The 22,734-nt window shown below is 41.6% G+C and overlaps 1 protein-coding gene across 2 annotated transcripts in view; it reads left to right on the forward strand.

Annotated features, from left to right (window-relative positions):
- Nucleotides 1-534: 534 nt before the first annotated feature.
- ABCC4 (ATP binding cassette subfamily C member 4) overlaps nucleotides 535-22,734 on the forward strand; it is a 142,031-nt gene continuing 119,831 nt past the window's right edge. Inside the window, exons 1-6 of one of the 2 annotated variants that reach the window (XM_058018983.1) lie at nucleotides 535-620; nucleotides 13,976-14,086; nucleotides 16,254-16,374; nucleotides 17,019-17,255; nucleotides 21,172-21,261; nucleotides 21,594-21,757. In XM_058018983.1, coding sequence (XP_057874966.1) covers nucleotides 535-620; nucleotides 13,976-14,086; nucleotides 16,254-16,374; nucleotides 17,019-17,255; nucleotides 21,172-21,261; nucleotides 21,594-21,757 — 809 coding nt within the window. The remainder of the gene's footprint in view (nucleotides 621-13,975; nucleotides 14,087-16,253; nucleotides 16,375-17,018; nucleotides 17,256-21,171; nucleotides 21,262-21,593; nucleotides 21,758-22,734) is intronic. The other variant, XM_058018984.1, reaches the window with a different exon arrangement.

The following is a 22,734-nucleotide window of genomic DNA, read 5'->3' on the forward strand; positions in this document are numbered from 1 at the left end:
GACCTGCCAATTTCAGCGATGCACCACGTCCTGAAATTAATTAGCTCCTTTATAATGTATCGCCAACCTCTCCTAAACTTTGTTCTTTTTGTTTGGTTTTCGATTTCTAATAGAAGAATATGCAACATCTGGGAAGGAGCGCTGACAGCGTTTCTGACGGCGTTTGGTCCCGATAAGCCTGACTTGGCTCTGACTCGCGGCGGATTTTTCTGTCCAAAAAAGCCGGGTGGGCACCTCGCTTGGCGCTGCGTGCACCGAGGAGATGCTTTCCATCAGCACGGGGCACACACGGGCGCGAAACAGGGGCGAGCGGAGCAGAGCCCCCCGGCGCTGCCCGGCACCTCTCGGGCTCCGCGGGGAGGCCGGGCCGGCAGAAGGAGGAGGAGGAGGAAGAGGAGGAGGAGGAGGGCCGAGGCGGGGGTGCCGGTTCTCCCGGAAACAGCGCCGGCCGGCGGCGGAGCGGCGGTGCCTGCCAGCCGCGGGAGTCGCTCGTGGTCCTGCGCCCTCGCCGCACGCCGGGCGGGTCGGGGCGGCATGGCGGGCGGCATGGAGCCGGTGCCCCGCGAGGAGAAGCCTAACCCGCTGCAGGATGCCAACCTCTGCTCCCGGCTCTTTTTCTGGTGAGCGGCCGGGCGAGGGCAGGGGGAAGGGCAGCGCCGGAGGCGCGGCGCCGGCTGCCCGCCGCCGGGGAAGGCGCCGGGCACAGCGCCGCGGGCTTCACCTCAGCCGGCCGCTCAGCAGTGCCGAGCCCCGGCTAAAGGTGCCCGGCTCGCACTCGAGCGCGGCTCCCGGAGCGTCCGGGCGCGCCGGCGGCGGGCGGGAGGCAGGAGCGGCGAAGGGAAGCGGCGGCCGGCGCTGCCCCGCTGCGCCGTCGGCTGCCGGCAGTGACTGTGCAGGCGCGACTGCCGCCCGCCCCCGCGGGCCCGGCTGTCAGCGCTGCCGGCCGGGGCGGCCCCGGCTCGCAGGTGGGCTGGGGTCTCCTGGGGTGAACCCGGCGGCCGCGATAATCCCCGCCCGTCTCGGGCGCGGCAGCGCTCGGCCGGGCCCCTCGCTCCCCCGAGCACGTGTTGGGTTCCCTCGGTAGCTGCGGGGAGGACGCAGCGTGTTCTGCTTCCTGGCCGGGTAGCCCTGCTGCCGGTGCAGGGCTGCTCCCAGGCTTTGTTCTGCTTCCCCGTTTGAATAACGGGTCGCGGGCAGGGATTGCTCATCCCGCCGAGGCGTGAGGCTGTGCCCTGCAGCAGCGAGGCGCTTTCTGCCCCGCATGGCTGCCTAAGGGATGGCTGGGCAGCATCCTGGCTGCTCTCCCCGCACATCTGCTCCGCAGGGGCTTGGGGGCTCACGGAGCGAAGGCTGGCCGTGTTGCCGCAAACTTTACGGCTACCAGCCCCGAGTAGAGCTCGGCGTGGGTGTATAGCTGTACTCAAAGAAGTGAGGAATTGCAGCTCAACATTGTAGTTGCTTTGAACTGTAGTAGGAAAACGTGCGAAGTAAAACGGGAGAGCACCAAGCTTGTTTGTCCTAGCAGATCCCATTTGGAAGAGCACTTCCAGAGAAAGCTCTTATCCTGCTTCACCTGCTGCAGCCTGAACCAGAGTGCACATGTGTGGTGGAGGAGTGGGAAGGAAGGGAGGGCATGGCAGGTGAAACTCTTTTTTTGGAAGCCTCTGAAACACAAATAAAAACTCTTTGATTCTATAAGCAACTCTGAGCAGGTGCAGAAGTCCTCTTTGTAAGGTAGGGGGATTTTAAAAACCGTGATAAATTTTAACGAAACATGGTTTTTAGTCAAGGCTATGTCCTCAGAGGCACTATAGGCAAAAAGAAAGAAATTAAATAAGTAATAATAAAAAAGCAGCTTTTATGCTTGTGTGAACTCCCTGTGTTCAGCATTTTGACTTTAATGCCGGGAATGCCTATGTTGGAAACAGCTTTGTTGTGAAATCCAAGCAGAATGGGATGAACCTAAGTTGGCCATGTAGCATTCCTGGACTGCTTTTGGTCTGTTCCCTTTCCCTTGCTGGAATCTTGTGGTATTACTGGTAGTTCTGCCAAAACCAACCCAGCTAGATGTGAAAAAGGATCATGCAGTGCTCAGAGCCAGCTTTCTGACTGCTTGTACCATTCTTTTTTTTAGGCCTTCTGCATCACTCTGCATGTATTGCAGAGAAGTGTTCAACAGCAACATTGAAGTACCTTAAATTTCCCTAGTTTTAGACAAGCACTTGGAAGGCTGCTTTTACCCCAGAGGTGTTTTTAGGTTCTTCCTTTGCAAAGGGAAAAAGGTGGAAGACTGTGTTTGGGGGATGACAGGTCTGCTCAGAGTCCAGAGATCAACTGGGACTTGAGACTTCACAGTCAGATGCTGGTGTACAGCCACAGGGCTTCTGCTTTGGAAAAGGGTTTAGTGGAGCATGTAAAGCTTTACAATTTGCCCATTGTGCTGTTTCTCAGGCTTTTATAGCAGTGTAATTCACAGCAGTGAAAATAGCCTTCTAAAGTGTCTTCTCTTACCTGTGGTGCATGTGATCACATCTGACATCGGTATATTAGTCAACAAGCATTAGTGTTTTCTGGGTGTAAATTTCAGCTGAAATGATACCTTCACTGTTCTTCACTGTTCCGCCTGCAGAAGACAAATGGGTAAAATTGAATAAGCAGGAGCTGTCAGTTTTCTGCAAGTTAATACAGTTTTGCATAAAATCCAGGAAATGGTAAAACACCCTCTCATTTAGCTATAAAACTAACTTTAAGGGTAACTCTAAGAATTACTCTCCCTTTCTACAATGAGTGTAGCATCTCTTATCTGTGTGAGTACTGCTTCATTTTAGCTGATGTCTCACACAGGACATTGTGAGATTTTTTCATCTGGAGAACACTGCTGAGGAGGGCCATCCTGTGAGTAGTAGCAGCCCCCACCCTGTGGTTGTGTGCCTGCTCTGCTCTCCACATTCCAGGTATTGGCTGCTTGTTGTCAATGAGGGTAAAAAACAGCATTGCAAGGAGCTGGGCAAAGGTCCTTCTTATTTTTATTTTGTTTATATTTTTCTCCAAAAGTGCAGTTTTGCCATTGTGAGGAACCACCCTCCCATTTGTTGCCAGTGGTACAAAATAAAAGCTTATATTATTGCCTGGTGCAAACAGGATCAAACTCATGGGAGAAAAAAAAAGTAATGTTTTCATTGAGTTATAAATCTCAGGTAATGAGTGTGTAGGCTGCAGAAACATTCTTCTTCCATTGTTTGAAGCTTGTCTTCTTGATTTTGGGTTGTGACTTTAACAAGTATGAGCTTGATGAACATTAAATGCTCCAGCAGTACATTCATGGGAAAGAGGAGCATCTGGAGTCTGTGCTAATATTGTTACTTTTCTAATGCGTCCCTTGTGCAATGTTACAAGAATGAAAACTATTCATGACAGAAGTGTGAAGATCAGGGAAGTTGCAAAATATTCTTGTTTTCTGTGTCTTTCACTGTATTAGCTATATTATCAGAGGTTTATCAAAGCCCACATTGGCATTCTGGATGTTTCAGGTATTATTGTAACTCCTGACTTTCAAGAATCACAATTTCCATGCCTACCAAACTTTTTTTAAGCCCTGGCTGGTATTTAATTTATAGCTTGGAGTGCTTGTATTTCTGATTTACTTCATTTATGTTGTTAGGTTGTTGGTTTTTTTCTTGCTGCCTTGGTTTGTTGGTGAGAGTGAGGACTCTGAAGGATGGATATGAGGGTTTGCTTTCTTTTTAAGGTTTGCCCAAGGAAGAGAGAATTCAGCTGTGTTTTTCATGTTTAAACAACTATTCAGTTGTAGAAAGCTTAGGAATTGAAAAAGCCTTATTGACCCCCATGCAGTTGAGAATAGCACTTTTTGCATCTTTTTTTCTGATGTGAGTGGTGGGGATTATTAAATTAATAACTTAAGAGAGTAAGAATATTTCTCCTTTTCTGGGTGTTAAGTCATCTTTGATCTCGCATGTTCATGAAGTAGGAAGTATATCTTTATTTGCTCAGAGCACTTGTTCCCTTGAGTTACTAAATATGTTTTTTCTATACAGCAGTTGAATTTTTATGCATTCTGCTGTTTGGACATCAAGTCCACTTCAGTGGAAAGTTGCTAAACATAGGGTATGATTAAATTTTTGAAAGACTCAATAACCTTTGTGCTGTCAACAATATGAGAAGGAAGGCAAGCTGGAACACCCTGGAGAGAGTATCCAGCATTTTTTGTGCAGAGAAATAAAAGAAGTTAAAATTCTTCTAGATTTCATACAATTTTTTAACTTCATTTTAATAATAACAGTAATTACTTATCTGTCACGGACTCACCATGACTGTGAGAAGTCTTTGGGTGTTTTGGAGCACTGAGCACTGTCATCATCCTCCGGCTAGATGCCTTTTCACATCATGACTTGACATGTGGCAATTGCCATTACAATAAGAGCATTAAAATGTAATCTGAAAGCTTACAGCAAGGCATCTACAGAGTTGTTACTCCAAGGAATAAGTCAGTGACTGGTTTTAGACCTGTTCGTGTCTGGCAGCATTGTTTTTACTTACTACATGTGTACTTTGGGGAGAATGACAAAACCTCTGAGTCTTCTTCATGGATCTGATGTGAAGTGCAGTGGGAGAGAAGAGTAAAAAACAATCTTAATTTTTGGGTTTAAGTGTGAACTGAATGGGGTTAGACATGTAAGTCCCAGGATTTTGAGTGAGGACTCTGCAGTATGTAGCTGCTTGCCTGACCAAATGTACTCATGTCATAGATTTCTCTTGTAGAAGTGTAAATAGCAACACACCTTATTTAACTTCCTCCTCCTCTCTCACCCTATGGTTTAGAATTGGAAAAGCCACTGACTGATTTCACTAGATTTCTCAGGCAGTCTAAGTATTGCCTACTTATCTGTCTTCAAGTGTTTCTTGCCTTGCATTGAAAGAAGTTATGGAAAGAATTCATCATTGTTCTTGGATATTTCAACTGGACTCCAGCAGTGCCACCAATAAAATTGGTTTGTGTTCTTTAAAGAACTGGTGCAGGACAGTTGTGGTACTGTAAGAAACTCTGAAGAAATATGTAAGCAGTTTCAGTATAGATAAACAGAAAACACATTTTCTGTACCCTGAGATGGAAATCATGCTTGCTTCTCTTTTTCTCCTGGATGAAGAAAGACTGAGGATCATACATACAATTTTTTTGAAAGATAATGTCTTGTTTGTTCATTTATGAGTTAATGTCCTGCTGTCAAATTTGAATCATTTGTTCTCCTGAACTGCTGCATTAATTTTTAAGTTTTGCCTGTTTATTTGCGAGATGTCTGTATTATGCAAAAGAAAATACTTGAAAATTATTGTTTATGAGCTAGTAAAGTTAAAATATGTGGATAAAGAGTGCTAAATAGATTATATGGATTACAACAAGTGTGTATAAACTGTTGAAGTGTTAGCATTTGCTATCTCCTGTAAATATCTGTGCTTAGATATGCAGTTAGATGAACTGTTAAGAGTATAATGAAACACGGACTATTGCCTTTGGAATGCTTATGTAAGGCCTGCTGTATAATTTATGAGAGAAAATGTCTTCTAATTCCTGCAAAACTTCAAAATTAAGATTATGTCATGGTGCTGTTTTTGCCTTCTTTTGCAAAAATAATTTCCCTATCCTGCTTCTAGAAAACTAGGCCATATATAGAGTGGAGGAGGGAGATAACCCAGTTACATTTTGGGAGTGGAAGGTTTTCCACTCCCAAAAAAAGACCAGTCATCTATTTTATGTTATTTGTATCCCTGGCACTGTACCACTTGTAATAACAGTGGGAAGTCACAGGGCATTTTAATTCTCCCTATTTCCCTTGCTTGTCAGAAAGGATTTTAATACAGAACTTCCCACCATTAGGTCCTTCTTTAATGAGTAACTACTGAAGTTTATTTTTATAAGTCACAATCTTCAGACCTTTACATCAAATCTTTGGTACTTTGGTATTTTTCCTGGCCTGTGGTTGCTGGGTTTGGAACTGATATTTTAATGATAGTCTTTGAAATGCCACAGGTACAGGTGATGCCACTCCTCTCTTCCCTGCTTCTAGGCCTGCAGAAAATGTTAGTTTGCAGTTTTGCTCCCCCCTTCTTCTTGCCATGTCTGTTCTTCTTCTTGCTGTCTGAAATACTGGGAAGTATGCTAGATTAATAAGGTAATTCTGTACCTGGCTGATAAACAGTATGAAAACAGCCTGCAATAAATGTAGTCAAATACCAGTTGTGTTACTGTCAGCATCAGAAAGTGGATGTTCAGCAGCTTAGCTGCTCCCACTGTGCTGTGGAAAAAGCAGCAGCTTGGAAGATGAGATGGAGCTGGGTATCAAAGGTTAATACAGTTGGTATTGAAACTGGAAGCCTGAAGGGCGTTTTTGAGTTAATATGGCTTTGAAGTAATTTCATTGTATTCCTATTTTTTCCTTCTGTAAGCAATGAGAAAAGCTGCTCTTTAATCCACATTAACCTGGGGAGGGAAGTTGCAACCAAAACAGAGTTGAAAAGCATCTGAAGAAATACCAGACTTACTCTGTTTACTTTATTACTTGTGGACAGCTGCCTTCATCGGGGGAGGTGGGAGAAGGCAGCTTACTAATGAGAATGGATGAACATATGGAATGGAGAGGTTAAAAACAATAAAAATCACATGATGGCTACAAACTGTTGCTAGGGTATCTATGAATTCTTTCAGAATAACTCTGGGGACTCTCAGCGTCTGTGTGTCCTTTCTGTACATCCAGAAAGCCAGCAGAGATGCTCTGGACTGAGAGCAAGCACAGAGCAGTGCTGAATTGCACTGCTGGTGTAGTGTCAGATCACAAATGTGGGTAATGAACAGGACCATGAGGAGGGAGACTCCTGGGGTGAGCCAGGGAGAATAAGCAATGTGCATTATTATCCAAATGGCCTGTGGGAAAACCCCATTTATTTTATCAGAAAAGCCATCTCCAAAGTAGGTGATTAAAGAGAAAAAAAAATGTGTTACTTTGCAGCTTAGTTGTTGAAGTAGTGCTTCCAAGCTGCTCAAGGGAGACAAAATCCCAGTGTTATGGAAGAATTTGAGTAAACAAAGACTCTCCTGTGCAACTGTTGAAAAATAACTGGACATTGAGTGTAAACAGGTGATGCTTGTAATGTAATGCACAAATAAGCTTAAGAGGAATGGGGAAAATGCAGTTTGTAAACCACCTCTTTAAGGAATTAGTTGATGAGAGCATACTGGATGTGGCTTTGACTGGGTGCTGTAAAATTATCCAGAAATTAAACTTCTTCTTATTATTACAAATAAAATATTTTCCTAATCAGCAAGCAGTTTGTGTAGTCTGATTTTTCTCACTTGTCCTGTGGTGTAAAGCAGGAGCTCTTGTGAAGCTGCTGAGAAAGAAATTTTGCACTTGTGCAGAGGAAGGTACTGTACTATGCAGGTGACTGTGGGGTGATTGCTGTGGGGCTGGTCAAGGCAGTTGAGGCTTGTGGGTGCACCCAGGGCCCTTACAGACACATCTTTTGATCTTGGGACATTTTTTATTTGTGTCAGCTTTGTAATGTAATTGCAAATGCTTCTTGGCTGATGCTTTTTTGACAGACTTTATCAGTTAATGAAGAACTTTTAATGTATGCTTGGGTTTCTAAAAAGCTCTGCAAGCCTGCTCTGCAGTGTGAGAATGGTACTTTTTTGAGTATTTACAAGCAGGACATGATACAAACCCAGAGGTACAGCAGGTCCCATCCCTGTGTTAATGAACCATTTGAGCTGAACACTGCTATTAGTTTCATATACCTGTCTGTAATGTATTTCTTCCTTGCCTGAGAGGAAATTATTTTGGGATGATAAGAAATCTACTTTACAAGCTTTCTTTTTTAGGAAATTTTATTTCATGTATGAAGCAGAATAGCATGACTAGCCTTAATGATGCTGCCTTTTGGATAGCAGGGCCTGTTTCTCTTTCATGCTGTCTTTGAAGAAGGGAATGACTTCTCTTAGGAGGCTAAGCAAACACTGTCTTAGCTTTTTCTGCAGTCTTAGAGGCTTTCCAATGTCTCTTTCTCGGCTGTTTTTATGGCCTGGAAAGGCTCGGGATGGCCTTGGGCAGCCCGCGCTCCAAAGGACGAAAAGAGTCTTCAGGTTTTTTCTTGGTCTTCAGTGTTTATTAGTTTTTTATCTACAAGATCTTCTCCTGGCCCGACAGAGGTCTGCACAGCAAGCCAGCCACGAGCACACTGAGAGCCCCCGGGGCGGTCACTTATCTTTATACCCAAAACTGCGTATAAGATATTTACCTATTTTCCCCAATACCTTTCACCCTTATTGACCTGTGCACTTTTAGTAAGAACCAATCCCAAAGTGCCACCATCACCACAGAAGATGGAGGCCAAGAAGAAGAAGAAGAAGGACAGGACATGCCCCAATTCCTCCATCTTACTTCTCTAGACCCCCCTGTACCGAAATTTTAAAACCTGTGTTTCACACTCTAATTAACCTATCCCTACACCATTTATCCCGGTGAAATCCTCCCATCCTCATACAGGTGTCGTCTCCTGTGCAGGATCAAAGTCCAGCCACCAGACACTTCTGGCAACATTCCAGGACTCCCGAGCCCCCCAAGGGTGGTCTCGGTGACTCGGCACATCAGTCCTGAGGTGCTGAGATCCCACATTCCAATATCTTGGTGGAGTTGCTCTCTTAACAATTGCTAAAAATTGGACTTTTCCCAAGCAACGAAGTAAATTGTGACTGGTTGACTGTGTTGTAATCTTAAAGGGTGTGTAATGTCAGGGCCCAGGAGTAGGGAAATGCAGGAAGTGAATGTTTATATTGTGGTCTTTGTGTATCTGCTGGTTCAGAAATGAATCACTTTCTTTTTTTATCAGTGCCCAAGATACTGCTGCAGAGGTGAAAAGCCTTTTGGGGTCAGAACAGTGATTTACTCTTTCGCAGCTGGCTGTCTCTGGGTTTGCACCAGGTTATCGAGTGCTTTTTAATTTATTCTTTTTTAATCTTTATTCCAAGTGACATCAGTATTCTGGCAGTACCAGGGACTCATTCTGGGCATGTTTCCAGACTGATGTCTTTGATCAGCTAATCGTTTTGATAGAACAGAGGCATTCTCAGCAGAACACAAGGTACTCAGGATTCTTACAGATTCTCACATTTTTTTGTGTAGGTCATGCTAGGAAGAATTTGGGCTAAGCTCTTTGAAAGGCATCATGTGAACCCTGTGTTCTGAAAGAGTAACTAAAATGAAGGAATGTGTAGGAAAAAAAAAAAAATTCAAAATTCCTAGCGAACAGGAGGGTACCTGGGAAGAGTAAAGACAGTTACTGAGGAGTCCTGGTTTTATTTAAGTTGAACAGCTTCTTCAGAAAGAAATACAGAAAGGCAGTGTGAGTCTCACCTCCCCAGCATGTTGTTCCTCTTCTTCTTCCAATAAAACAGATTGGTATTGATCCCATTATTGGGCTGAGAGGAGGGGTTTGCATGACTGTCTATATATTTTAATTTAGGTTATTATTTTAGCTTTCTTATTAAAGAATAATGCAATTTGCACAGGTTCTGTTTTCATAACAAATGCTGGGGTTTTTTTGTAAGCTGGTTTTAATACTCTTTGAAGAGATCTGTGTTAGCTGATCTCTGTTCTGACAAAAGACATACCAGTCTATTGAGTAGTCTTCCTTTATGGCTATGTTGGGGTTTCAGGGACGTTCTTTATGTAGGCCTTTGCTTTATTTGTCAGCCTCCTCTAGCTGTCCTCTGACAGCACTCTAATTTAACTGAGCCTTCAGGAAAGAGAAGGGCTTGGTTGGTTTTTGTGGGTTACAGAGGTGTGACTTGAGTAACAGCGGGCTGTGTGAAACAGGCTGGTCTCAGTTCTGCTGTGATTGCAGAGAATTCCACAGGGCATAATCTGCATGTGGCATTCAGGTGGAAACTTTTACATTAATGACTAAATAGGAGCATGTGCTAAGCCTTCTGTCTGGAAGTAAACCTTCCAGCATAAAGTTCAGGATGCATCAGTGAAATGGTGATGCTCAAACTCTTCTTGCTGTACTTAGAGTTTGCAGAAGAGCTCATGCTTGGGATAAAAGCCCTTCAAGGACTAACCATCATTGAAAAGAAATATGTTTAACCTTTTTCTAAAGGTCTTAAACTATATTCTGTTAATACAGCATACTGTTAAAAGCTTTTTTACTCCTGAGATCTTCATAGCAGTAGCTCTTGAAGATGGGTGTTTTGGGGAACACTAGTTAGAAAGGTCAACAATGGGTAATTTTTAAATTGTTGGAGTTTTTTGTACATTTTTTTCCCTAACCTTACAGGAATGTGGGCTTGTGCTCTTTGCCATGTTGTCCATTATAACAAATGAGTCACAAAATGAATTACTACAGTTTTCTGCTTACTCTGGATTGGTTTTCCTTGCATTCTTTCACATTAACATAGGTTGTAGTGCAATATATTACTCTTTTCAGTGTTATGGTTTTAACTGATGGAAAAAGGGAGAAGCCCTGAAGTTGCACTAGGTCTCACTAGAACTAATAGCCTTGAGACTTCTGGCAGTTTTTACCCTTCACTGTCATCTCTCTGCTCCTTAAATCTTTTTCAAATTCACTCACACTGGAGGTACAGTGTGGAGATGGGATAAGGGATTTACTGCAAGCTGTAAGAACTCCTCAGTGGACATGGGCATATCATCAGTGAGTTGTTCTGGGTGTTTAAGGACGAAGGATAAACTGGATGGCTCTTGCAGTCCTGTGCACTTGAGAGTGTTGTCTTCCAGCGCATTACTTTGCAGTGGACTGCACATCTGTGGTCAGCACGTGCTGCTCTTGGCTGTAGTATGGAATCAAATGCTATCAGGATTGAGCAATTGCCTTCAGCAGAAGGCATTATTCTTCCTGGTGCCTGCCTGTGGTTTTTTGAACAGTGTAAGAAGAGGAATGGTGTTCTACTGAGTAAAATTAAAAGCATTGTTTTTATTTTTTAAGACGGTATTTTTAAGTCTGTTTCTAAAGTGTCTTTTGCTTCCCTCTATGTGCTCTGCTGCCTGCAGAAAGTACCTGTCTTCAGCACTGCTGAGGCCACAGCGGGGGCCCTGAATCCAGTTCTGGGGTCCCCAGTACAAGAGAGACATGGACACACTGGAAAGAGCACAGCAAAGGGTCACAGCAATGATTAAGGGTTTGGAACATCTCTTCTGGGAGGAAGGCTGAGGGAGCTGGAAGTGTTCATCCTGGAGAGGAGAAGATATGGGGGGTATCATCAGTGTAGATAAATACTTGAGGGGAGGGTAGAAGGTGGGCAGAGCCAAGCTCTTCTCAGTGGTGTCCAGGAGTGGGATCAGAGGCGGTGGGGCCACAAACTGAGTACCAGAGGTTCCCTCTGAACATCAGGAAACACTTTGCTGTGAGGGTGATTGAACACTGTTGTAGGCTGCTTGGAGAGGTTACGAAGTCTTCCTGGAGATCTTCAAAAGCTGTCAGGGCATTGTCCTGGACAACCAGCTCTAGGTGGCCCTGCTTGAGCAGAAGGGTTTGGACCATCTGACCTCCAGATGTCCCTTCTGACACAACCCCAGCCTTTCTGTGATTCTGTAATAAATATCCTATTTGTGTTCCGTGTTAAATGTCCGAACCAGTTTTCTTTTCACCGCCTTGGCAGCGGTAGCCAGTGAAATCTCACAACCTTCTCCCGTAGGTGGGAGAAGGATTTAGCCTTTGTATTTTCCTGAAAGGCCTGCCTCATCCTGATTCTCGTGCTAGGAGGAAGATAACTTTAGCCTGTGTCTGAAAGGAGACCTGTGACTTGTTTATGGATGCATCCTAGGCTAATACTGATGTTTCAAGAGGAGGAACACTGGGTATTGACCTCAGCTGAAGTCTGCAGTTCTTTCCCTGCTTGTCCTGGAGCAAACAGAGGCTATCTCATCCAGCAGGCAGCAATTATTTGAATGGCTTTGAGGTTATTTGCCTCATAGCTGCTTTTCACCTGTGGTCTGCAAGAACTGAGCCCAGAGAAGACATGTTTCAATGGAGCAGATTCCTTGTGTCAAACCAGGCAGAAGTTTTGCCCCTGGTTGGAGCAGCTGGTATTTGAGACCTTTTGTCAGGACCTTTTGTGGGGATGCTGTGGTAGTGATTTGGGCCCTGATGCTATTTAACCATAAAGTCCCAGCAACAGACTTGTCTGACAAGTCCTTTCTGTTTCTAGTTGTACCTGTAAGATGCATTTAGGAGTTAACAGCTCACATAAACAAATCTTCAGTACTTGCTCCAAGAGTTTAAAAAGGGCTGTTAGGCATCAAAGGTGCTACTCTAAGGATAGAGACTTAATTTTTAGAATGAGTCATGAAAACACTGTGCTAACATGCTAAGTAGTGAAGGAACAACACTACATAATCCCATTTGTTTCTTGCAGTTGTGCCATGGAGCCTGGGAAAAAGGTTTTTACAACAGTGCTATCTTTGAAGAAACTCTCTGAGCCTCCTCTCTAGGGTTTTGCCTGCCCATCCACCCTCTCTAAAACTAGCCAACAGCCTTCTTGTAAGCCAGTGTATACAAAGTTTAGTTAGAACATGCCTGAGCAAGAAATGTAGAGCAAGTTGATGAGTATTCATAACCACTGTTGTGGTGTGAATAAATAAATACCTTCACTGTAAACCACCCCAGTTTTGAAATCTCACATGTAGGTCTTACAGAAAATAACATGCTTCACCCAGCACATCACACTTCTTTTAAGAGCTGTGTTGGTGAAGTTGGGGAGTAAATAAGTATCAGAAACTAAGCAGCAGTTAAGAACTTTCACAGGCAGTTGAGATCAGACAGACAGCTTGCCTTGAGTGCAAGAGTATTTTTTCCAAAACAGATCCCTGACTTCTTGATTTTGATGGTGTTAACCAGTTGAGAAAGTACTTGTAGGAAAAGCCTTAGAGCCAAAATCCATGTCTCCTGGAAACAAAATATCACCAATTCAGCAGAGAGCCAAACTAAATGGAAAACTGCAAGTTTCCTAACTCCATTGTTCCTGCTAAGCCATTCCTGTTTTGCACGTCACTCCTTTTCTCTCTATCTCATGGACAACTTGGTCACTTTTGTGCTTTATGCCATACAACCCTTGCTCTGTGGGGCACAACTGAAACTGTTTGGAGTTCCCTGATGTATTTCAGGCTGAAGGATCCAGGTGCATAAAAATCTACTCTTGCTGTTCCCTGACAGTTGACCTATTTGATCTAACAAAATACAGTGTTTTTCAGCAAATCTACAGTACTGCTATTATAATTTATCTTCAAAGTGTTCTCGTAAAATACTGAGCTTTTAAGAATCTTTCCACTGAGGAAACTGAGCTGTTAAGCATTATTTTTTTTTCTTGAATCTACACACTGTGTCAGTGTGCTTCTGTTTATGTTTCCAAACATGAGTAAGGTACGGTAATAACCCATTGTTTTCCCATTTTTACATTTCAGTGATTGTCTTTAAATTACTGACCTTTAATACTTGTCAAGATGTCAGTTGAATAGCAGCTACTTTTCTCCTCAAGTAAATGTTACAAAAAATGTCTTTTAGTGTGCATTACAATTTAATTTACAGCTTTCAGTATTTTAATAGTTGGGTTAAGTTAGTTTTTTCCCCTTCATATTTAAAGGAATGCTATTTTTCCATGAGTGTAAGGAAACACTGTGAGAAAACAATTCCCTTAGGGCCAAGAGGGGTTGTGCTGGCTGTCTGGATGCCTGGGAGTAAGGTGTTATGGGCATAAAGAGATTTAGGAAGTGGGAAGTACTTTCCCATTTGTAAGATAGGGGTTGACTTAATTCTTAGATAAAAGTGCAGTGAAATGTGTGGATGTTGAATGATTCAGGAGGGGAAAAGAAAGGGATAAAAGAATTATTATGTAAAGAAGTTACTCCTTTTGGTCTGCTGGTCAGTTTACTAATAATTTGTATTTAACTAGGTGGTTGAATCCCTTATTTATTACCGGCCATAAACGGAAGCTTGAAGAAGATGACATGTATAAAGTGATGCCAGAAGATTCCTCAGAGAAGCTTGGAGAGGAGTTGCAGTGGTAAGGAGAAAAATTGTAGAACACTTTGGGTTGGAATGCACAATTGTTCTATTTTATTGTATTAATGCTGGAGGAGGTAAAAATTTTATTTCTATTCTAAAATTAAAAGGTGTTATTGTAAAGTTTAACAAGGTTAAAAATGCTGACAAATTTAGAGCAACAAGAACTAAGAAAACTTGTTTATCATAGAGGCTTTTTAGATTTTTTCAAGTTATACATAATGGAACTGCATTAGAGTAATTCCATTATGTCATTTATAATTAATTTGACACTTTGCAGAATGCTTGCAAAAGACAACTTTTCATCAACTCTAATGGTAGTAATCCTTAATAAATGTGTGAGTCTTCTGTCCTGTGGTAAAACAGCTGTGGAAACTTCAAATTGCTCTGTATAAAAGTGGAGAAAAAAGTTGTCTATTTTATTTCTTTTTGTTTGTTTGTTTCTTTGTTTGTTTAGAGTGCAAACTGAATTAAGTGACCCTTTAAATATATGTGTATCTATAAATATATGTATGTTGAAAATCTGCCGCTCACTGGTAGAGTGGGCAAGATGCCTTGGACAGCTAAAAACATGTATCTAGGAAATGTTTTTATTTGGGTTTATATACTTTTTCATGGACTTTTTGCTGGTGTGTAGTGCTACGGACTCAGGGGATCTATATTTTAGTAGGAAAATATCTTCAGATAATTACTATTTATATAAATTGTCATGAACCTTCCAGCAGAGAGGATTTTTGTCTTCAAATAATCTTCTGCTAAATGTAGTTGGGGGAGAAGATGCCTCCTAGTGAAAGGTGGCTTCTGTATTAAGAAAGTGTGGCCTTGCTGTTTCTTGGTGTTACACCACAGGCAGAGCAGATGGACTTTCCTGTAGTTTGCTTGGGATGAGAGACTCCTCAAGAAGCAAAAAGAATCCAGAAACTAAAGGCTGTGGCCAGGTCTGACATCATCCTGCTCTGGATAAGTTAACTTAGGAAAGAGGGTTGGTGATAAGCTCATAGGAGTTGCTGCTTTTAATGTCTTTATAGCTGGAGAGGTTTATCAGATTCCATGGTTGTGTCTTCAAGCAGTTCAGGGACTTGGCTGTAGGGAAGATGGATTTTTTCCAATGATTTTTTATAGTAAAAGACCATACTTGCATGAGTCAGGAAGTGGTGGAAAAAAAAAAAGAGTGGTTTTTAATTTTTCAGTGTACTTTACCAAGAAGCAGAGAATATAATTCATGACTAGCTGCCTACGGAAGTCGTCTTTTCTCTTGAGCCAAGAAACCCCACAGAACCTACATAGTTTCTGTTTTCAAAGCATGCAGACAATAACTCTGTAATTCTTGTAACAAAAAAGAGGGTAAAAATAAAAAAAGTGTTCTTATCTGAATGCTTTGAACTTTTGTGCTTTGTTGCAAAATAATTGCCTTGCATGCCTTAGACTCATTTCACCCCTCAAACTATCAAGGTCAGAGGTATGGCAGAAAACATTCAGCCTTCAGAAGAAAGGGGGAGGTTTCTCTGTGACAGCAGTGTGTTTTAAGTCTGCAGAAGTTGTGATGCTTTCTTGTTAAAACTGTGCTTGTTATTGCTGTCTTTGGTTTTTATGTGAACAGATTGTGTCCTGCTCAGTGGTGATGGAAAGGTCTTTGCCACTCTGCTGATGAATCCTTGCCTTCAGGGAGATGTGTGAAGTGCTGGGTGACAAAATCCTCAGCAAAGCATGTAGTAGAAAAAAGACAGGGCCAGACATGAGAAAGGGTTGGACATCACAACCCCTCCAGGCAAGCACAGGGCGTATGGATAGATAAAGACACTGTGCTGCCTCAGTTTAGTCCATGGTCAGGGCATCGTAGGATAGGATGCTCTTAATTAGGTGAGTGGTGACTGTCTGAACTGAGAGGAGAAGAGATACGGGAGGAGTTCCTCATCAGCAAATACAATGGTATGGTGATAATAGTCAACAGTGGTGAATTGTTTGTGATTAACCAAGAGCAAATAGGCCTGTAATATTGAGTACCAATGTTTATATGACTGAGAAGACATGATTAATTCCTTTTGTTTGATTTGATTTTATTAAGGTGATCAGGGCAATCTAGCTGTTAGTCTGAAAGTGTTTTATTCTAGGTAACTGCCTTGTGATTTTATTTCTGTCCCCCAACATATTTGCACTTTGTTTGTCAGGTACTGGGATAAAGAGGTGCAAAAAGCAAAAAAGAGAGGAAAAACACCACATTTAACAAAAGCCATTATTCTGTGTTACTGGAAATCCTACTTAGTTTTTGGAATTTTCACAATGATTGAGGTAAGTGGTGTAAAATGTCACAGGACCCCCTTCTTGGCTAACAGCAGTGTGAAACTTGTCCACTTAGACTGCGTGACATGTACTGGTGACTTCATCCTGGACTGCTCAGAGAACCTGGTAATGTTCTCAGAAAGGTGAAACAGAGCTATAGCCCTGCAGAGACTGAAAAATGGAGTCATGACTGCAGGATTACGGAAGTGGAACAGAGAGCTCATTTCAGTGCATTATTTTTGAGACATTGCAAACCTCTGACTTGCTTTGTAAGACTTATCTGTATTTTATGTATCTGAGTGGGGTGCCTAATAGAGGATTTTTTGCTCTTTGTAAGTGGCTCTAAAGGACACATGGCATTTAAAAAAATGAAAGTGTAATACTCATGCAATTTTTATAACATCAAAGCAGTTTTTTTTTGGTAATTGAGAGAGTTCTCCTTGAAGTTCTGCTAAATTTTAATGTGGAACATGTTTCTTTTGGATTTTGTGTTGATAAAAATTGGCTTGACATTTTAGAGCACAATAAAGACAAAATAATAAGGGATATGGCTTGCAGCAGTACTTGGCTCTTGTTTGCCTGTGTTGTACAGACTTGGTTAGCACAGGGTGATAGGAAATGACTAATACTTTCCCACCTTCTTTCTCTTTCAGGAAACCCTCAAAATAATTCAACCAATTTTTTTGGGGAAAATTATTAATTATTTTGAAAACTACGATGCCTCAGATGAGGCATCATCTTTTCAGAGGAGGAATTCTGCATATTGGTACGCAGGTGCTCTGTCTGTGTGCACGCTTATTCTGGCTATCATGCACCACTTGTACTTCTACCATGTGCAGAGGGCTGGCATGAAGCTCAGGGTTGCCATGTGTCACATGATTTATCGGAAGGTAAGCAGACCTGTTCACTGCTGTGTTTTGTATTTGACTGCTGTTCTCTCAGGGGAGTTTAAAAATGCAGTATGGAGGGGCTTGACAGCTGGCCTGCAAGCAAAGCTGAGTTAATAGAAGAAATAACAATTGATGATTTTTGAGTGCATAGCAAAGAGGCCATCAGCATGGAAACAGATTAGGAAAGATACATTAAAATTTTTGTGAGCTAGACTATGTGAATAAGTAGATGTGTATATGTACCTTATTAAATTTCTGTAAAACTTTTGCAAATTATATTAATGTTGCTTATTATATTGCTTTGCACCAATGAATATAATAAGCTATTGTGATGTAGTTAATGACTTAAGATCATGCTTTATTAAGAGTATATAAGCTAGAAAACATGCAAAATAAATATTTTTTCTTCTTAGACCCTAATTGCGTGTATGTGTCACGTCCAGCCTAACAGAGACAATGCAGTTATTTGTTATGCCCATGATTGCAATTCCATTGAAGTTACTCATTAATAGAGACCTAATGCATGTGGAATGTGTCAGGCCTTAGATGTGTGCATGTGGCTTTGCTTTCTCTTAGGTGCTGAGGTGTCTGAATGACAGCTTCAGGCCTGCTTAGTGAAGGTGGTGAGTTAAATAGCCCTAAAGAGCTAGGAAGCTCTTGGAAGAGCTCCTTTTATTGCCTCCTGCTGGTGTTGGAGAGGAGGTCCCCCTGAATAGAGCAGGAGAGGTCCAGGGAATGCTGGCAGCTGCTCAGCCCTGCAGCTTTACCCCAGGGGGAGGATGTGGTGCTTGGATGTCACCATCTGCCGCAGCACTCTCAGTCTCCTGGGAATTGCTTTGCTGCCTAGATTTCCCCCCACCCCTGTTGTAGTTAATGGTGGGATTTATTAATATTTTATCCCATCGGTGGTGTATAACTAGTAGGTTGTCTTCTTTGCAGATCAGAGGCTGATCCCCTCCCTTGGGGCATCCATCAGGTTCCCTTGGGGAGTGGCAGCAGTTCTGTGGAACTGCTCCTTCCCCCTCCAGGCAGGCAGGGATGCTTGGCATCTTCACCTTTATCCCTCCTATATGAGGAGGAAGAGAGAGAGGAGCAGGCAGAGGAGACACAGTTCAGAATCAAGTGGAATCCTAAAGGCAGGGAGTTAGTTTTTTATTACCATTTACTGGTTTTATTGTGGGAGTACTGCAGCCCTCCACTGAAACCAGTGAAATGTGAGAAGGGATGTTCAGGGAGCTGTGGTTTCTTTGCTGTCTCTGTGTCCTGATCAAGAAATAGCTGTCCTGAACTACAGATGGAGTTGAAGCTGCTGTCAGAGGGAAAGTGGAGCAAGAGAATTTGAGTTTTACCTATGGGAAGGAGCTGAGCACCATTCAGGATGAAATGTTCTCCTTGATGTGCTCTGGGCAGCAAGCAGCTCAGTTGTAAATAATTGGTTCACTCTTCTGAAGCTGTTGGCAATACCCAAACTGTGAGCCTGTCTTCTTCCAAGCAGGAAATCTCTGCTGAGAATGCTGGAAGGGAAAATGCCCCATCTTTCTATTTTCAGTGCTGCTGGAATAGTGACCTACAATTTCAGACCTCAGCAAAGAAGTTTAATTGAAGAATCAGGATTGCACAGTTGCTTTGGAATGTAAAAAAATCCACATTATTTTAACCATTAAACATGGGTACCATCAATTTAACAGGAACATTCAGACTACTGGTGTAGGTCATGTGAAGTTTTTGGACAAAGCAATAAAGTGAGGAGAGTAAAAATGTCCCCATTTTAAGTAGTGGTTACTTTTCATACACACATTTGTTCTCTTTTGATACCTTGAAAAGGATCCTCTGGGAACGTGCCTCTAGCATGGCACAATGCTTTCTTGTACATAAACATCTCTCTAAGGTATTAATTTACCAAACTGATTATCAAAACAGAATTAATGGAAAATGGATATAGTCATGGTGTTTGTTGCTGAGTTGATACTGGCTTAGAAGCTTGGAAAAGAACTGTTTCTAATATGCACCCTTGTTTCTAGAGATGTGATTAAATGGAAAATTAATCAGCCCTCATTTTTACTTCTGAGGGTGAGGGTTGAGGTAACAGCAGAACACTCACAAACTTTTCTAATAATTTGTCTTCATTATGTGCTGCTTATATATAGGTCATATTTTCTCTTTAGCCTCATATAGGCTTTTGAAAGAAACTTGGGTGTTTATTTACCAGCACTTTAGCAGAGTTTGTTAATTGCTGTAGAAAATAAAATCTTGGATTTGTAAGGATAAATAGATTGGATGAGAGAGAGCATTCTTAATAGAGAACTTCAAATGTTTATAATTCTTAAGTTTTAGACCCTTTTTCATTTCCTAGAAAGTTGAGATATGATTTGCAAAATCCCTGTATTCAAACACTTAAGAAGTTTTGTACCAGTAAGAAGTATTAGTGATGCGCATAGAAAACTCCTAACAAAAATGAAAGTGAAATCTGGCACATGATGACTCAGAATCTTACGTTTTGAAATCAAAGGCTACTTTTGGGAAACTGGTTTTTGTTGGTTTTATTTTTTTAAGACTTAGCTTTTAGAAGTTCTTTGAGGTCAGTGTACTGACTTTAGCTGGGTTGGAATTAGTTTTCCTCAGCTCATATGGGGCTATGTATCAGATGTAGTAAAAAAGAGGAAGGTACCAAAAAGGACTTTTTGGTAAAAAATTGGTTATGGAAGTAAAACTGCTACTTTGCAGTCAAGACAGATCCATTCTGTCAGGAAAATGCAAAGCATATTTCCCTTTAAAAAAAAAAAGAAAATAATCAAAACCAAGAGGGAATCAAGGAAATACTAAAACTGCATTGCTACTGGTGATGGGAATGGCTGCCTCTTCCCTGAGAAGACAAATCATGAAATGTAAGGAGCCTTGTTTGAAATTATGCCTTGAATAGTACTTTGATGGCTGATGTTCTTCTACTTGTTTCAAAAGACTGGAACAGTATTTTTGAAACAATCAGCCCTTTTCAGGTTTGATTATTGGCCAAAGAGCAACTCTAGCAATGTTTGGAGAGGGAGAAGTAGATGTGAACTGCCTAAAAATGTGAAGTGTTTTTGAGGAGTGAGCTATTTCTGTACAGAAAAACATGTAATGTGCTTTGTATATTTTTTTAAACTTGTGCTGCAAACTTGTGTTTTCTCTTTAGCAGGTGTAGGAGGAAGCAGGGTGTGTTATTGGTGTTTTTGAGCAATTTCGGTTTGGACCTTTGCAGTAAGGTTCAGACTGCATATTTCCAGATGGGATTTTTTGGAATGGGGGGGTATTTTATAAACACATTTTATTTTCTATTGACCAACTTTTTTACTATTGTGTAAAAATACTTGATATTTACTCCTGTTGTTTTTCATAGCGTGTGCTAAACTTCATTTTACATAATTCAGGAAAATTACAATTTTTCTAGAGTTAGTGATTTGTAAAGGGACACTCTGATTTGCAGAGATAGTCTGAAATTAATAACATGTTCAAAACAAATTGTTCCAATTGGCCAAACACTGTTCTGATTTTAATCTGGCCTTCAGGTGGAGTTTTCTGTTCCTGTTTTGTACAGATGCTCATAGTGAGGGGGAGAACAATGCACAGGGAAAGTTACAGCTCTTTTGCTTAGTGGCTTGCTATGTTGGTATTTTCCTATTTTTAATCACTTCAGACATGAAGATAGGGCATTTTTATTCTCACAGTCCTTGACCTTTTTTTTAATATACTTTTTTCTTTGGGACTTTATTTAGGATATTTAGTCTAATTTTAATTTTATTTAAGGCTCCAGTGCTCTCAGGCAAAAGGTGATATGTGGCTTCAGCTTTAGCCCTGGTACTGTATTTGTGTATCTTGTGTGTATAGGTGTGCTGTGGTCTATAAGCTGTGATAATTTGAACTGTTCTGACTTTTTTAGGCACTTCGTCTCAGTAATGTGGCTATGGCGAAAACTACCACTGGTCAGATAGTAAACCTGCTGTCAAATGATGTCAACAAATTTGATCAAGTAAGGAGTGTTTTACAGGTCTTTCCAAGGGGCTGAAGAAATTGTGGGGGTGGAGTTAAGAAAATTTTGTTTAAAATTGGTGATTAAATGTTTCTAATGAACATTTCTTCTGGTTGTTTCTTAAACATGGAATGTTTTGTGTGGAAAGGACCTTAAAGATTGTCTTGTTCCAGCTCCCTGCCATGGGCAGGGGCACTTTCCACTAGCAACTTGTTCATAGCCCCATCCAACCTGGCCTTGCCACAGGCAGAGGTACTTCCTAAATGTTACTAGGGGTTTAATTTGTTAGCTAAGATTAAAAGTTAATTTTTGATTCTTAACTATTTGTTTAGGTAACAATTTTCTTGCACTTCTTGTGGGCTGGACCACTTCAAGCTATAGCAGTAACAGTACTTCTGTGGATGGAAATAGGCCCATCATGTCTTGCAGGAATGGCAGTTCTGATTATTCTTCTTCCTGTGCAGACCTGCATTGGGAGGCTTTTCTCTTCCCTCAGGTAAGGCTGCATGTTTTGGGTTGTAGCCATTTTCCGTGCTGGGTTTTAAAATGTGCATATTGGGTGGAGGCAGAGTACCAGCATGTGTCTGGTGATATTTTTTGCAGTGTCTCTTATCTTTGCCCATGTTTTTTAGAGCTGCTAATGTGAGACATCTGAATTCCAGATTATGGACTTGAAGTGGTCTGTCATCCAAACGTGTTGAAAATATCTGCTATTTATTATCAAGTGCATTAAAAGAGACTGGCTATTTCTGTAGCTACCTTGCTGTAGGTCATGGCATAGAATTGTGGAACCTGAGCTTTGCCTTCATGCAGGAATTCTTGGGGAGTTACTCCACAGGGGATGTAGTCAGCCCTTCTCTGTGTGACTTACTGGGGTGACACAGGTGTTGCAGCAGAAGGCACTGGAAGTTTCTTGTTCAAAGATCTTGCTCTCTCTCCTCCATGACAAAGATGCAGAGAGAAAAAAAGAGGAAGGAACTGAGAGAGAAGGGAAGAAAAATTTATCATGGTGGTTTTGATGCCAGCTATGAGGTTTCCAGCTGCAAGGTTCTAGGCTGTGGAGATAAGAGTTTGAAGAAGTAATTTTCCACTGTCAGACAAATTTAATTTCTTTTTCTGTAACTTTATCCTAAAAAGCCCAGCAAGATTTGCCTCTGTTGAGATTGTTGAGGCAAGTTCTTGCATCCAGGTTTTGTGTTTCTTGTGTAATTAGTCATGCTTGACTTACATTATGACTTTATAAAAGGCTTTTGCACCTAATTGGAAATATTTTTGTGTTCTTTAATCTGCACACATATGCTTAGGAGTGTCAGGCATCTTTCTTTGCATCTTTTTGTTGAACGGGTTCCTTTTAGCTCTTTGGGTAAGTAAAATGTCTGTGAGTGAGTTACTGGTTTTTTTTTTTTTTAAAGTTGTATTTCAAGACAAATTTTCTAGATATACTGAGCCTGGCATTGCCATTGCATGCCAGGT

Source organism: Melospiza georgiana, chromosome 2 (genome assembly GCF_028018845.1).
Source record: "Melospiza georgiana isolate bMelGeo1 chromosome 2, bMelGeo1.pri, whole genome shotgun sequence".
Taxonomy (NCBI): Eukaryota; Metazoa; Chordata; class Aves; order Passeriformes; family Passerellidae; genus Melospiza; species Melospiza georgiana.